Raw genomic sequence first — 17,304 nt, 5'->3', positions numbered from 1 at the left:
TCTGGTCCCCAGGCAAGCTAGGTCATCCATCAGTTTCTTTCAATAACATATACTAGAGGCTGGGCCACCATCTCTATCATCACACAAGTTGTTTATAATCTAATATTTTAATTTATTTGAGGCTGCTATAAAAGGATGTCAAACAGGCTTACCAAATACTTGAAAGAAATCCCTTTCAATGACAGTAAGGTGGGCCGAAATAAATAGAACAAAGATACATTGGAGTCAGTGTTATTTATGTTAAAAAAAAATCTGCAGCTTATTCGTGTCAAACAAGCTTTTATTTTCAATGTGAACAATACTGTCAAATTTATATGTAAAACGTAAGAATAAAGTCAGATAGCAGTTAATATCATTTTGGGATGTTGAACTTTGAAACAAAATCTGTGTTGTGGGCTAATGAAAACTAGAATCTCCGTGAAGGACACATTTTTCTTTTCTTTCGCTTTCCACTTCTTTTTATGTCTTCCAACTGTAGGATGGGATAAGAGTCAATTAACAATTGTACACCAATAACATGCACCAGGGACTTTCTAAATATGAGTCAATACTATGTACATCTCCTGGCTCTCCAAGGAGAAAACAAAATGTTTTCTTCTTGTAACCCAGACCCTTGGTTGTCAGGGTGCACATCATTTCATCACACCAACCACATCTCTCTCTTGCCAACCACTATATATGTTAGTTTTTTTTTCTTGAAAGGCCACTCTGTGATTTAAATGTCTTTCCAAGTTAAGAGCCTATGCTCCTTACACAGATCATAAATCCCTTATGAGCCCTGACCTTCAGTTTCCATATCTATAAAGTGAGAATGTGGCTGTTATCAAACATCCACAGGTGTGAAAATTAAGAAAGGGAGAAAGAAAGAGTGTGATACTGAGAGAGAGAGAGAGATGAGAGAGAGAAAGGAAAAGATGAATGGGTAGCGGGAAGAGAAACTAGGATTGAATTACCAACTCAGTGAGAGCCAATAATAATACTGTGGCTAATTTTCTTTCCTTTTGAATAAAACATCTAAATTGAACTAATATTTGTGAATTACTCATGAAATGCAGTCTTATTTGAAATCCTTAACTTTTTACTACTTTGTAAGGAGTCACCGTCTCAAAGGCATTGCTATTCCAAGAGACTTCATTTCTGTGGCCAGGTGATGAAGGTACAGCTAGTGCACAGCTTAGTCGCTTTAGCTGCTTCTCCTGGTGACCAGTCTCTAACACTATAGGTCTCTATATTTTAGACCTCTAAAAAAATATAGGTCTCTATTTCCAGGTCTGATAAATTTCCCATCTGCAGTAGACTTAAAGCTCCAGGACAATGGACTTGTGGCTGTAAATGAAATACATTTCAGAACACACTTCTTTCCATACCATCTAGAATACAAGCACATTATTAACATTAAACTGTTCTTCCAAAACTAAATTTCAACAATTTTTTCTTATTTACTTTACAAACAACATTAAAAACATGATAGATAGCTAGTGGGAAGCAGCTGCGTAGCACAGGGAGATCAGCTCGGAGCTCTGTGACCACCTAGACGGGTGGGATGGGGAGGGTGGGAGGGAGACGCAAGTGGGAAGAGAAATGGGGATATTGGTATACTATAGGTGATTCACTTTGTTATAAAGCAGAAACTAACACACCCCTGTAAAGCAATTATACTCCCATAAAGATGTTAAAAAGATAAACATAAAATAGATTAAGGATGTAAACAAAACAAAACATAAAGCTGTCAGTAACAGGTATATGTCAGGACCGGTTGCACTATACAATAATACCTTGTGTTCTCCAGAGCTGCCCTCTGCTGAGACCATATCCAGCTTCGGTCCTTCTTCTGCTTTTTCATCTCCATCCTCTTTCTCTTCCTCAGCACTTTCATAATGATATTCACTCTCTTCTTTAGTGTCAAGTGATACGGACTTTGGCATCCCAAGGTGGTGGGAAACATTTCCCGATTTAAAATCAGCAGCAGAATCTAGTTCTCTGCTCTCAGGAGGATCTGGAGAAGAGAAATATGTCAGAAAATAAATAAATAAAGAAGAATAACTGATCATGTTCCTACTGGTTGATACAGCACTTCCTTGGCCCTCACCCTTTTGCTGCTTGACAGTTTTCCCAACATTTTCCCCCTCTTTCCAGGAGATCTCACACACTGTGCTGCTGATTATTTCTGGCCCTTTGGAGAAGGGATCGAAATCATTTGATTCTGAGCGGATTTTTGTATGTTTCTGCCAGAACCTCACTGGCAAGTGTTCACCCGCTTTCAAGACAAATTCTACCGCGAATCTCATTGATTCCTCAGCCACTGAAATGTGCCCCTGTGCCATTTCATCATTTTCTCAGGTCATCGTACTGAGAATCTTTACATTTTTCAAAGCCCGTCAGCCAAAAGTGAGGTATGCCATTTGTTTGCCCCTAGGTTGGTAGAAGGCAGCATACTTTTTCTCAAGATCCTAAAGGTCTTTATTGAATTGGGCTTCTACTTGTGCATATCGTGCCTGAAGGTTTTTGAGAGCTTTGACCCGCTACTTAACCGCCAGAGGCCAGCGCTGAGTGCACCCTGCCTTTGAGGCCGATGCCCAGTCAGGGGCTGCAAGGGACAGGGGACTGGGCCGCGCCTCGCCAGCCTCGGCCCCTTCGACGGGTCCACAAGTCCCAGCCACCCAGGACTCGGAGCCATCAGCCAGGACCTCGCCCGCCCAGAACTCAGCCTCCCCTGCCCCCGCCACCGGTTCCTCTGCCTTCTGGGATGCCACCCCCTCCGCAGGCTCCCGCGGCTCCCAGGGCGGGGGGCCCTCTGCCTGGTACTCGCCCCCCCCAGACCTCACCTGCCTCTCCCAGGTCTTCCTGCCCGTGAGGAAGCGCGGCAGCCTCTGCACGGTCCGAGGGCCGTCGGGAGCGGCGCCTGACCATCACGCGGCTGGCGTGGGGCCCGACCAGGACACGGTCCTTGTAGTGGCTGTGGTGCAGAAGACAATGGGCCACATCCCGGAGCAGGAAATGAAACTGCACCGCGGGCGCCCCGCGGCCTGCGACCACTCCCGCGCCTAGCTGCCCATGCTCGTCCTCCTCTTCTGTCTCTTCCTCCTCCTCGACCTCTTCCTCAGTTTCCTCCCCCTCTTCTGACTGGTACTCAGCCTCCTCCCGGTCCTCGGTGTCTAATTCAAACTCTTCCGCCTCCTCCTCCACCATCTCTGCATCCCAGTCTTCTGCCACTGCGGCCTGGGCGGCCTCCTGCCCACCATCCTCCCCGTGAAGGGCTCTGGAGAGCCCCAGGGAAGCCAGAAGGGCCGCGGCCCCCTCGACTCCATCCATCCCTCCAGAAGGGGAGGCACGGACCCCGAGGGGACTGGGGTCACCACCCGCCCTGCCACCAGCTCTATCCTGGCCACCTGGGATCGGCCCACGCTCCTCGGTGGCAGACATGGCTGGAGGGACACGCCAGACACGGATCGGGCTGCAGTGACGACCGTGGGGAAGATGGCGGCCGCTGCGCTGAGTGCCGCTGAGGGAGGGGACGCTGTTGGCAGCTGGGCCACCGGGACGGGGTGGGGGCTGCAGAGAAGCCGCCTGCCCAGGGCACCAGAGTCGGAGAAGATTCCTCTGCGAGCCCCGCTACGGGAAGTGCAGACGGCCTGCCCGCCGAGTGCCCCACCGAGACTGGGCCGCGCCTGCTGCGCACAAGGCGGGAAAGAGCTTGATTGGCTGGTGACGGGAGGCGCACCTTACAAGGGTCAACGAAGGGCCACTTCCTCCAGCACCGACTCTAAGCTCATTTGCCAGCAGCCAAGGATTGACAGCACCACCGTCCAATGAGTGATCAAGGTCTTCACTTTCCCTGGAGGCCTTAAAGGGCCAGCTCACCCTCAGCCTCTGTGAGCGCACAGGAATCCCTTCTTTTCATTCCACAACTGCAAGAGCAAAACTACAATACCCCTAAAGGCGGCGCCCTGGGGTATGGGAACCTGCATGTTTTCCCCAATTGCCACCCTGGGGCAGCTCACACTGATACAGACACACTTAGTTCAAAACCGAGAGAGAGAGAGAAGTTGTATAGATCAAATCTCAGCAACGCTTAAAACCTCCCACAGGAGACAGCAAGAGAATTTGGAGGTTTTAATGCTGTTAAGGCTCCTTAGAAAAGGACATACAGAGTCGATATGGATGCAGTGAGAATGGAGAGTGGAAGAAGCAGTAAAGACAGGAGCTGGAGAGTGTTTCATCAGGGCTCCCCAATTCCGTTGCAGCCTCCAAGAAATGAAGACAGAGAGAGAGAGGGAAGAGAGACAGAGAGAGAGAGAGAGAGACAGAGATTTCTTTTAAAGACTGGGCTGAGCACCTGCTCTGCACTGGATTGTGCACACCCCTTGCCTCCCAAATTCATACGAGAAGCCCAGCCCCAGCCCCACCCCACCCCCCGGAGATGGTATTTGGAGACTGGGTCTTTGGTAGGTCATTCAGTTTTGGTAAGGTCAGGAGGCTGGGGTCCACACATTGGGATTATTGCCCTTACAGGAAGAGACCATAGATGGTACTCTCCTCCCACCATCCCAACGTGAAGCCACAGGAAGAAGGTGGCTATCTTCAAGCCAAAACGAGGGCCCTCACCAAGAACTCCACCATCCTGACACCCTGACTTTGGGCTTCCTAGCCTCCAGAACTCTAGGAAATAAATAACTGTCTTGTTTAAGCCGCCCAGCCTATGGCATTTTATTAGGCATTTTATTAGCCTGAGCAGACTAATACAGCATGGCAGACCTTAACAGCACAGGCTTCCTAGAGTCATTTCTCGGTCAACAGTCCGAGACTTTTTGTTGTACTCAGCCCCACTTAGCCGAGTGGTCAAGGGTAACGAATGCTGAAAACGAGGAAGAAATCAACAACTATTTTATGCTAATCCCAGTTACTACTGTTGATGGGCATAGAAGCTAGACTGGGTGTCAGCTGTAACTTCACGTTCAGGAGAACATAAGCTATGTCCCTTACTTCCAGTAAGCACACTGCCTTGGGATCCAGGACATCTAATTTGACACATCCTAACGCTTCACAGATGGGAAGCACACATTCTGCAGTGCGCTCCTGGGAAGGCTGAGGAGAAGAGCTGTTGTTGCCACCCTGAGTCACTATGGACTCCTCCTATCCCAAGTTGGGTTCAACGGTCAATCAAGACTGGTGACACCACACACACACACACACACACTACCGAGACGCGATGCAAAGTGTATTCCTTACGTGAGGAGGCTTCTGGGGGGAGAGCAGGGCAGCCTTTTCAAGCTGCTCCAAAATAGACTTCAGAGAGTCAGGAATGGAAGAAATTGCTTTGGGAGTTCTACTGTGATTAGTGGATGGGGCCAGCATGACAGTTCCCTTGTGCTGGCAGTAGCTAGTGTCGTTTGATGCCCACTCCTCCTGCCCTCCACCCTACAACCGTGCCAAAGGAGAGAGTGGAGGGTGGGGCAATGAGGAAGAGGGAGGGTTGACGTTTAAAAGCCCTCAGCAGTCAAACACCAAAGGATGCAGTCAGACCCTATACTATAATTCACCTCTGGCGTGTTGCAAGCGACAGAAACGTGCCATTTTCGTGTAATGGAATCTGAACTTGTGGAAGTAAGCCACTCTGGAACTCTTGAGTCCTGCAGCCTAAGGCCAGGTAGGGAGGCATAAGGTCCACTGAAGGCTGTTCAAGAGCCCAGCGTGGTGTATCCTGTGAAGTAAAATGCATGCCTCGGTCACCATCAATAAGGCCCGGAACACCAAAGCCCATAAGGAGGGTCTTGGCGAAGCCCTGCGTAGTGGTTTTAGTATATGTAGAGACACGTGTGACCTGGATTTATAATTTGGGAGTCTGTGGGCCAAGAGATTCCCAAGGCTCTTTACCCCAAAGGGGACAGTTTTACACAAGGAAACGTCGCTGCCGCCATGGGCCGGACCAGACAGCCAGACCGACGACAACGGCCTGATTGTCTATGAAAATGTGCAGATGGTGCTAACTGTTGGCCAGAGCATCCAGCGCTAAGGTGACTGCCTGAAGTTCACTCACTGGTGCTGTCTTTTCGTTGAACAGTTTTATCTATGGTTATTGTATTGATTACTGACAAGGAAAGAGTTTTCCTGACATTTTCCTATTTATTTTCCACATGTCAGTCGTTTTTTGTTCCTTCACTCCTCAATTACTGTATTTTCTGTTATTAATTACATTTTTATAGTGTACAAGGTGATCCTTCATCACCCCTTTTGCTGTACTTTTTTAGTTTTTTTTAGTGCTGGAGCTTTTTGTGGGGTAGTGTCGGTGGTTACACTGGGAGTTACAATTAGTATCTTAGCTTTATAATAATCAAGTTTGTATTAATACGGAGATAGTTGCCATAGTATTCAAAACCTCTGCTTTTCCCTAGCTCTGCCACATTTCTTTATTTAATTATGGTGACACACGGCATGTTTGTATATTTGGTGCCCATTAACAGAGATTTATAGTTAATGCTTTATACATTTGTATTTTAAATCATATATGAGAACAAAAAGAGGAGATATAAACCAAAAGTGCAGCAATACTGGCTTCTGCGTTTACCTGTGTAGTTACCTTGGCCTTTGTGGTTTATTTCTTCATATTGCTTCCAATACGTGCCCAGCATTGTTTCAATTCAGCCTGAAGGACTCCTTTCAGTACTTTCTATAGGGCAAGCTTACTAGCTATGTACTCTCTCAGTTATTGTTTGTCTTGGAATGTCTTTAACTCCCCTTCATTTCCCCCACATATAGAATTCTTGGTTGAAAGGGTATTTTTGTTCATTTGTTCTATGCTTTTAATATGCCATTCCAATGCCACCTGTCCTCTGTGGTTTCTGTAGAGGAATGGGCACAAATCTTACCGACGATTACTTGTACATGAGGAGTTGTTTCTATGGCTGTTTTCAAGGTTCACTCTTTGTCTTTGACTTTTGATAATTTGATCATGATGTGCCTAGGTGGGGATCTCTGATTTTATCCTGCTTGGAGTGTGTAGAACTTACTGGGTGTGTAGATTCATGTCTTTCCTCCGAGTTTGGAGGTTTTCAGGCATCATTTCTTTAAACATTTCCTGCCCCTTTCTCTCTCTCCTCTGCCTCTGCCACTGTCATTATGTGTACATTGATAAGCTTGCTGATGCATATAAGTCTCATAGGATTTGCTCATTATTCTTCATTCTTTGCTTTTTCTGCTCCTCTTTTCCTTTCCAGAGACTGGATATTTCAACTAACCTTTTAAACTTTGCTGATCCTTTTGCTCCTGTTCAAATTTGCTGTTGGACATCTTTTATTAAATTTTCATCTCACTTACGGTGATTTTCAGCTGAAGAACTTTTTTTTTTTTTTTTTTTTTTTTTTTTTTTTTTTGCGGTACGCGGGCCTCACTGTTTTGGCCTCTCCCGTTGCGGAGCAGAGGCTCCGGACGTGCAGGCCCAACGGCCATGGCTCACGGACCCAGCCGCTCCGTGGCGTGTGGGATCTTCCCAGACCGGGGCACGAACCCGTGCCCCATGCATCGGCAGGCGGACTCTCAACCACTGCGCCACCAGGGAAGCCCCTGAAGAACTTTTTTTTGTCCCTATTTATAATTTCTATCTCTTTGGGATACATCTTTCTCATTGTTTCCTAGTTCTTTGATCACTGTTTCCTTTCGCTCATTGAGTTTATTGAAGACAGCTGACTAAAAGTGTATTTTTCTAGTAACCCAAATACTGTGCTTCACCTCTGACAGTTTATAGTAATTAATTTTTTCCATGTGAACAGGACACACATTCCTCCCATCCCCTCCAACTATATGGAAGTATAATTTACAAATAAAATTTGTATATTGAAGGGGAACAATGTGATGCTTGATGTATGTACACACTGTTAAATGATTACCACAGTCAAACTAATTTATGCATCTATTACCTCACATAGCTAAAGGTTTTTTGGGGTGGTGCGTGGGATAAAACTAAGATCTACTCTCTCAGCAAGTCTCCAGCATACCATACAATATCTTAAATTAAATCTGCATGCTGTGCATTAGATCCCTAGAATGTATTCATCTTATAACTGATCATTTGTACCCTTTGATGAACCACCCCACAAATAACAAACCTGGAGGCATCATGGTTCCTGATTTCATTATATGACAAAGGTATAGTAATGAAAACAGTATGGTAGTGGCATAAGAACAGATATATATATATATATAGACCAATGGATCAAAATATAGAGCCCAGAAATAAACCCACACATATATGTTCAACTATTTGACAAGAACTCCAAGAACACACAATGAGGACAGGATAGTCTCTTCAATAAATGCTGCTGGGAACACTGCATATCCACGTGCAAAGATACTATACTGGAGCCTTATCTTACACCATACCCCAAAATGAACTCAAAATGGATTAAAGACTTAAACGTAAGGCCTGAATCTGTGAAACTCCTAGAGGAAGACACAGGGGTAAGCTCCTTGACATAGGTTATGGCAATGATATTTTTTTGAAATGACACCAAAACAAAGGCAACAAAATCAAAAATAAACAAGTGGACTACATCAAACTCAAAAGCTTCTGCACAGCAAAGGAAACAATCAACAAAATGAAAAGGCAACTGACCTGTGAAGCAGAAGAAAATATTTGCAAATCATGTTATCTGTTGAGGGGATAATATGCAAAATATAAAAGGAATTCAATCAACTCAACAGCAAAAAAAAAAAAAAACCATCAACCAATAATTAATAAAAGGGCACAGGGTTCGAATAAACATTTTCTCAAAGAAGACATACAACTGGCAAATAGGTATATGAAGAGGTGTTCAACATCACTAACCATCAGGGAAATGCAAATCAAAGCTGCAATTAAGACATCACACCTATTAGGATGGCTATTATCAAAAGGACAAGAGACAGCATGTGTTGGCAAGAGTGTGGTAAAAAGGGAACCCTGGTGCCCTGTTGGTGGGAAAGTAAAATGGTGCAGCCACTGTGGACAACTGCATGGAGGTTCCTCAAAAGACTGAAAGTAGAACTATCAGATCAGCCAGCAATCCCACTCCTGAAAACAGATCCAAAGGAGGTGATTTCTGCTCTGCTCCCTTATGCTCATTGCAGCATTATTCACAAGAGCCAAGGAATGGAGACAAGCTAAGTGTTCTGGGCAGATGAAAGGATAAAGAACATATCACAATTATATAAAAGACATATCAAAGAATTCTTCTTAAAAATTCATCAGAGGGCTTCCCTGTGGCACAGTGATTAAGAATCCACCTGCCAACGCAGTGAACATGGGTTCAAGCCCTGGTCCACGAAGATCCCACACGCTGCGGAGCAACTTAGCCTGTGAGCCACAACTACTGAGCCTGTGCTCTAGAGCCTGTGAGCTGCAACTTCTGAGCCCGCGTGCTACAACTACTGAAGCCCGCAAGTCTAGAGGCCGTGCTGCACAAGAGAAGCCACCGTAATGAGAAGCCCGCACACCACAACGAAGAGTAGTCCCCGCTCGCCGCACCTAGAGAAAGCCCATGCGCAGCAACGAAGACCTGACACGGCCAAAAATAATAAATAAATAAAAACAAAATAAATAAAGTAATAAAAGTTCATTTGCAAGACTATTCTTGTCTTTGGGGGTGATACAGAGAGGAACAGGAACAGAGACAAGACATGGTAGATTCTCCTTCCTTCAGACGTCTTGTCTCTCTCAGGAAATCTCTACAGGCACAGCTTAATAGTGAGCCAGCTGGAAAGGCAAAATAGGGTTGACAGAGACCCAGAAACTTAGAACAGGTTATAGAATTTTGAGCTCAGATATTAAACAAATTTTACTTACCTCGCATCTACTTCCTCTTATACATCCTGACAAAGAATGCAAACAGTGTGCCTTCTGACACAAAATAAACACAGAAGTGACTATAACATCAGTAACACCCACTTCCAAAAACACAAAAACAAAATTTAAGACCTTTGTTAGGAAGTGTACTCATGTTTAGATAGTAAATAGGGAACCACTGACAGATTTTAATGAAATTTACATATATCATTAATTTTGATGTAGAAAATTTCATGTACATAATGACTTCTCTTCTTTCTCCCATGGCCACCTAGGAAACTCAGAGATTAGGAAAAAAGCTTCCTTCCCCATATGTTGGTTTAATATCCTAGCCTCAGATATACTCAACACCTCTGCCTGCGCCCCTGATGGAACACCACTCTCAGGTGAGGCAGTGTTTCTACCTGAAGGATTTCAAAATACCCTTAAGATTTGGGAAGAATTGGGAGGTCTAAAGGTAAAATCTGTGCAAACACTATGTAAAAGCAAAAACCTTGTATGACTCAGAAATGTATCGGGAGGGTTGAGTGGGTGTGTGTGAGTGTATGGGTAAAGATTATTTCGGTTGAACTTTAGGCAAACTGTAAACATAAACTCTACACAGAAACACTTTCCAATCCCCTGTGTCTTTAAACTCATGAGATGAGCTGCCCTGCAGAGGCAGGACCTGGTGTCTTTGGGCAGCTGTGGCACTTAAAGGGTGTGAGCTCTCAAACCAGACTGCCTGGATAAAAGTTCCAGTTCACTTACAGGCTGTGAGATCTTGGGCTCAGGATTTAATATCTCAAATCCTGTCTTCTATAATAATTCTCAATTTCTCCATCAGTAAATGAGGTGAAAAATAGTCCCAACCTCACCGGATTGCTGTACAGATTTAATGAGCTAATACTTTACAAGGGCCTACTTGATGTCGAGCTTGGCACAGAGTAAGTGCAAATTAATGTCTGCATACATCACAAAATGAACACATTCCATGCTCACTGCTGTAGCTGCACAGATCATCTTTTACTCCTTCAAATATACTATGTTCTCTTTCTTCTAATGGATCTTTGCCCATCTTCATTCCTCTAACTAGACCTTATGCATAGCTTTGGCCCAAACTGACTTTCTAAGCCCTAATCATCCTTAACGTCCCAACTCAGGCTTTTTTTTTTTTTTTTTTTTTACAAGAAGCCTCTTCTCTGTTAAGACGGGGTTGCACATTTCTTCCTTTATTATTTTTAAACTAAAGTGAAAATAAAATAACATAAAATTAATGATTTTAGTCACTGTAAAATGGACAAATCAAATAAAAAGTTTTAAAAATAAAATGTACAAATCAGTTCTTTTAGTACATTCACGATGCTGTGCAACCATCACCCCTATCTAGTTTCAGAGCATCTTCATCAACTCAAAAAGAAACCCTATACCCAGGAAGCGGTCATACCCCATTCCCTCCTATCCTCAAACACTGGCAACCACTAATCTCCTTTCTGCCACTATGGATTTGCCTAATCTGGACATTTCATAGAAATGGAATCATGCCATATGTGGCATTGTGTGTTTGTGTGTGTGTGTGTGTGTGTGTGTGTGTGATATTTTGTAATTTTTGTTCATGGTAGTTGTTATCTTTTTTCATTATGAACTTTTTCTCATTCTAAAAGATTCACTTCATGCATGATTGTGTATAATGATAGAAGAGAATCTTCCATATTGTATGAGTTTCTTGCCTGTTTGTACTTGCCTGTTTGGAACCCGTTTTGGACTCTCCCTGTAAACGACCTAGACTCCTTGGGTATAATGCCTGTAGCAGTCCAAGAACATACACAAAGATTGTATGCCCTGACCAAAGGATTTTTATCCCAGGAATATAATGTTGATTTGGATTTGTATCCCAGGAATATAATGTTGATTTAACATTAAGAAATCACAGTGTAGGGACTTCCCTGGTGGAGCAGTGGTTAAGAATCCACCCAAAAATGAAGGGGGCACAGGTTCGAGCCCTGGTCTGGGAAGATCCCACATGCCACGGAGCAACTAAGCCCATGTGCCACAAATACTGAGCCTGCGCTCTAGAGCCCATGTGCCACAACTACTGAAGCCTGCGTGCCTAGAGCCCATGCTTCGCAACAAGAGAGGCCACCGCAATGAGAAGACCGCACACCGCAACGAAGAGTAGCCTGCAGTCACTGCAACTAGAGAAAGCCCGCATGCAGCAACGAAGATGCAACAGCAGCAAAAAATAAAGAAAGAAAGAAAGAAAGAAAGAAAAGAAATCACAGTGTAGGGACTTCCCTGCTGGAGAAGTGGTTAACAATCCACCCGCCAATGCAGGGTACACGGGTCCGAGCCCTGGTCCGGGAAGATCCCACATGCCCCGGAGCAACTAAGCCCGTGTGTCACAACTACTGAGCCTGCGCTCTAGAGTCCTTGAGCCACAAATACTGAGCCAACGTGCCACAACTACTGAAGCCGGCACGCCTAGAGCCTGTGCTCCGCAACAAGAGAAGCCACTGCAAGGAGAAGCCCGCGTACTGCAATGAAGAATAGCCCCCGCTCAGCGCAACTAGAGAAAGCCCACGCACAGCAATGAAGACCCAACGCAGAGAAAAATAAAAATAAATAAATTTATATTAAAAAAAGTACTCAAAGTGTACTACATCTAACAGAATACCAGAAAAATCCTCATGATCATCTTAAGAGACATTTATAAAGCCTTTAGCATAATTCAAGAAACTTCCATGATAAAAGCTCTCAAAAAAACTAGGATTAGAAGACATCTTCTTCAATGCTCAACATCACTAATTATTAGAGAAATGCAAATCAAAACTATAATGAGGTCTCACCTCACACCGGTCAGAATGGCCATCATCAAAAAGTTTACAAACAGGGACTTCCCTTGGTGGTCCAATGGTTTAGACTCCACACTCCCAATGCAGGGAGCCCAGGTTCAAACCCTCATCGAGGAACTAGATCCCACATGCCACAACTAAAGGACCCCGCATGCCACAAGTTAGAGCCCACATGCCACAACTAAAAGATCCCACATGTCACAACCAAAGATCCCACATGCCACGACTAAAGATCCTGCATGCAACAACTAAAAGATCCCACGTGCAATGAAGATCCTGCACGGGGCAACAAAGATCCCACGTGCCCCAACTAAGAACCAGCACAGCCAAATAAAGAAAGAAAATAAAATAAAATTTAAAAAAACGTTTACGAACACTAAATGCTGGAGAAAGTGAGGAGCAAAAGGAACCCTTCTACGCTGTTGGTGGGAAATTAAATTGGTGCAGCCACTATGGAAAACAGTGTGGAGGTTCCTTCAAAACCTAAAACTAGAGTTGCCATATGATCCAGCAATTCCACTCCTGGGCATATATCCAGAGAAAACTCTAATTCAAAAAGATAAATGCACTGCAATGTTCACAGCAGCACTATTTACGACAGCCAAGACACGGAAGAAACCTAAATGTCTATCGACAGATGAATGGATAAAGAAAACGTGGTACATATATACAATGGAATACCACTCAGCCATAAAGAATAATGAAATAATGCCATTTGCAGCAACATCGTTGGACCTAGAGATTATTATACTAAGTGAAGTATGTCAGACAGAGAAAGACAAGTATCATATGATATCACTTACATGTGGAATCTAATACAAAATGATACAAATGAACTTATTGATATTTACAAAACAGAAACAGACTCACAGACATAGAAAACAAACATATGGTTACCAAAGGGGAAAGGGGGTGGGGAAGGGATAAATTAGGAGTTTGGGATTTGCAGATATAAACTACTATACATAAAATATGTAAACAACAAGGTCCTACTGCATAGCACAGGAAGCTATATTCAATATCCTGTTGTTAACCATAATGGAAAAGAATATGCAAAAGAATGTGTCTTTGTGTATATATATATATGTATATATGTATATATATATTTATATATATAACTGAATCCCTTTGCTGTACACCAGAAACTAACATAACATTGTAAATCAACTGCACTTCAATAAAAATATATTAAAAAATGAAACGCAGCTATGAAGCCATAAAAAAGGTACAAACTCTTAGTTATAAAATAAATGTCATGGGGATGTAATGTACAGCGTGATGACTACAGTTAATACTACTATATTGTATATTTGAAAGTTGCTAAGACAAAACCCTCTTAGGTTTGCTCTTAATAAGAGATGATAATAGGTTTTTCCTTACCTTCTAGGTAATCTCCATAGAAAGCAGAGATTCTGTGTCTTATCAGAATAATTTCCTGTGCTTCTTGTTGATTTATCATGTCCTTTATTTGTAAGATAAATGAGTCTTCTTACTTCTAAAAGAGAGAAGGCTCTTTTTAATCACATTACTTCCAATATTTACTTTTGAAATCTTATATTAGTACTCTGGTTAGATAGGTGGCCAAATAGTTTCTTAGTGACCCATGATTCTATTTAGCCAGGTGTACAAATCTTTTGCCATTTCTAACAACTAGTGATATTTGGTCTTTCCAAATTCAAATCCTAAATGAAATCTGCTTGATCTCATGCTGACACTGATATTTCCCAGAGGGCCTGCAGAAAATCCAGAGTTTGTTCTTTCACCTTGTAAATGAGAGATGTTACAATAAGTAGGTTTATTTGATAAGTTGAGTTGCACAGGAAGCACTGCCAAATATGAAGAGATGCTTAACCTTCTCTAGTTTATATTTCTATGTGTAAAATGTTATTAATACAAATACTTCAGAAATTGTATTAATTCCTATAAATGTCAGTGCCCTTGCTGTCCATGACGTATCTTGGTGCTGCTTTGCCTTAGAATTAGACAACATCAGCATAATGTTATCAGCTGTCATGCCAGTTAGTGTCTTAAAATGTTGTATGCCACAGAAACAACCAAATGTCCTTGGCAATTGCATCATTTTTATAATGAACTTTCATCACGTCTTTTACCATGGCCATTTTCACTCTTTTGTCATCCACACTTGTTTTAGTTTGATGCCTCCCTGAAAGCTCTTGCAATCAGCTACAGGCCACAGTAAATATCTTCAACATAATGAGAGTCCCACAGAAAGGACTATGCCAGGTAGTCGTGAGGCACAAAACTCCTAATGGCATTGCTTAAATAACTTTGAGACCGTACCACCGGCCTGAGTCAGGATTTCCACAATTCTCCTGGAGAAGCTGATAAGTTCATGAGATGGCTAACCCAAGATCAAGCAGAACAAGAATTACATAGGGCTGAATGAATTGGTCAAGGACGATTATGGCTTTTGCTTGGACTACTGCTGATGCTTTAATGTTCTGTTTTCTGGATATAAAGAACTGCCTACTTTTCTAACTTCAGCTATCTACAATTCATAACAGTTTAGTAGATCATACTTCTGTAAGCAGAAATGAAGTATTTATCTTTTTTTGCCTGCCTGATCACTCTAGAATTTGAATATTCTTACTAAGTATTCTTATTTTCACAGTAATACAATGAACTGCTTAGGTTCAATAAGAATCCTTCCTCCTGGGAACAGAACATAATTGATTTGACAATATGACCAAAGCTCTGAGTGGACTATCATGTTTTGAAAGAATACAGTGTTTTTAAAAATAGTGATGGATTGATTGACTTGGCTGCACCAGGTCTTAGTTGCGGCACGAGGGATCTTCGTTGCGGCATGCGGGAACTTCAGCTGTGGCATGTGGGGTCTTTTAGTCGCGGCATGTGGGATCCTTAGTTGTGGCATGCAAACTCGTAGTTGTGGCATGTGGGATCTAGTTCCCTGACCAGGGATCAAACCCGGGCCCCCTGCATTCAGAGCACACAGTCTTAGCCACTGGACCACCAGGGAAGTCCCAGACTCTCATAGTTGAGAACAATATATATAATCAGATATGACCAGATAGTTTTAAGGAACTAAAGGTGACTTTATGGAGCCAATGCTTACGAAGTCTTCTTGGGAAAATGGGCCTGGCACCTGGTTCACAGCTTTCTCAGCCTTATAGGTGAGTGGGAGAGGTCACCTCATGGCAGGCCTAGGAAACTTAGGATATTTTGGGGGCCTTCAAGAAGAGATTAATTTACCCAGATCTATAGGTACTGCAGGGGAATTGTGGTGGTGAGATTTGGGCTTGGATTCCTAGCTTTGAGAGGCTTTTAAAAGTCCAATCGGAGTGAGACTCCTTATGAAAAGTTCCAGCAGAGTAAACTAAAAATGGCCTATGTGGTCAATTATCATTCTTGCTGCAATTGTGCAAATAAGCAAGCCAAATCTAATAAGACCAGACACTCTATAAGCAAGAATAATCTTACTTTGATTATCTTTGATCAAAAGGGAGGTGACGGGGCTTCCCTGGTGGTGCAGTGATTGAGAGTCTGCCTGCTGATGCAGGGGACACGGGTTCGTGCCCTGGTCCGGGAGGAACCCACATGCCGCGGAGTGGCCCGGAGCCTGTGCTCCACAACAGCAGAGGCCACAACAGTGAGAGGCCCACGTACCGCAAAAGAAAAAAAAAAAAAAAAAGGAAGTGACGGTTGAGTGAAATTTTATATTTCAATACAAAACACACCCTCGTGAGGGATGAGATTCTGGTCCCGTTCATTATCTTTCAGCTAATTTGCACTTCTTTGTAAACTACGTGGTTGTGTTACCTACATGTAAATTGGACTAGCTCCTGCTATCTCACACATTTTGTCAGTCCTTACCAAATTCTCAATTCTTCCAATTTCCTTCAACATCTGGCTACAACTCTTCAAACTAACGTTTCCAATTTTTCTCCAACCCTCCTGATTTGACATCGCAGAGAACTCAAAGCTGACCACCCAGATTCTTACTGGATCCTTAGGTTTTCTTCTAACTGGCTTTGTTTCACAGGATCTAAAGAAGCCCTGTGAGCTGAAGTTGGACAACTTGATGTAAACTTCAAAGGACTCTTCCCTGCAGCAGATCATGTATGATCCTCATGCCTGGAACTGCTGCCGTGTGGGCCACTCGGGAAATTCACTTTATCTCCCATGCTCTGCTCCACGAAATAATCATGACTGTGGATGATCTTACCCAAACCTAACTGATGTCTAGGCCATCAGAAAACATCCACTGCAAACTAGGAAATCCATCAGATTGCCACTGCCATCCTCACTCCACCATCTAAACATGCTTCAAGCCCAGCATCTTCAATGGGCTGTCCTTCTGGACTCAGAAGCTGGCTTCAAATAGTCCACTACAAACATTAATCTTTCTTTTCCTTTTCTTAGAAATCCCCCTCATTAAATGCCTCATTCCTGGCATGATCCAGCAAATATCCTCTACTACCAAACATCAGCAGATGGCTCAGTTGTTCCTTAATGAACAAAAGGTGACTGAATGAGAAATGGACTTATATTGTTCACAGGAAAAAAGAATGCCTCTTCTTGCCTTGCACAAGAAGGGGAACTCAAAGTAACTCCCTTCTTAACCAAACTTGAGGCCATTCTGAGTCCTCTTCTTCACTAGGCCTCAAGCTTGAT

General features: G+C 43.3%; 1 protein-coding gene across 1 annotated transcript in view; it reads right to left on the bottom strand.

The window, feature by feature from the left end:
* The window catches only part of LOC309796971 (uncharacterized protein), a gene marked incomplete at its 3' end in the record, with an annotated part of 41,867 nt that overhangs the window by 14,486 nt on the left and 10,077 nt on the right, over positions 1–17,304 (bottom strand). The window contains exons 2-3 of the mRNA XM_082610355.1: positions 2,826–2,956; positions 1,768–1,996 (exon numbers count right to left, since the gene is read on the bottom strand). Of these exons, the coding sequence (XP_082466481.1) occupies positions 1,768–1,996; positions 2,826–2,956 (360 nt within the window). The remainder of the gene's footprint in view (positions 1–1,767; positions 1,997–2,825; positions 2,957–17,304) is intronic.

This window comes from Mesoplodon mirus (genome assembly GCF_964341445.2).
Source record: "Mesoplodon mirus genome assembly, chromosome: X".
Classification (NCBI taxonomy): Eukaryota; Metazoa; Chordata; class Mammalia; order Artiodactyla; family Ziphiidae; genus Mesoplodon; species Mesoplodon mirus.
Note: the sequence above shows the minus strand (reverse complement) of the source record. Positions and strands in the feature narration are given on the sequence as shown.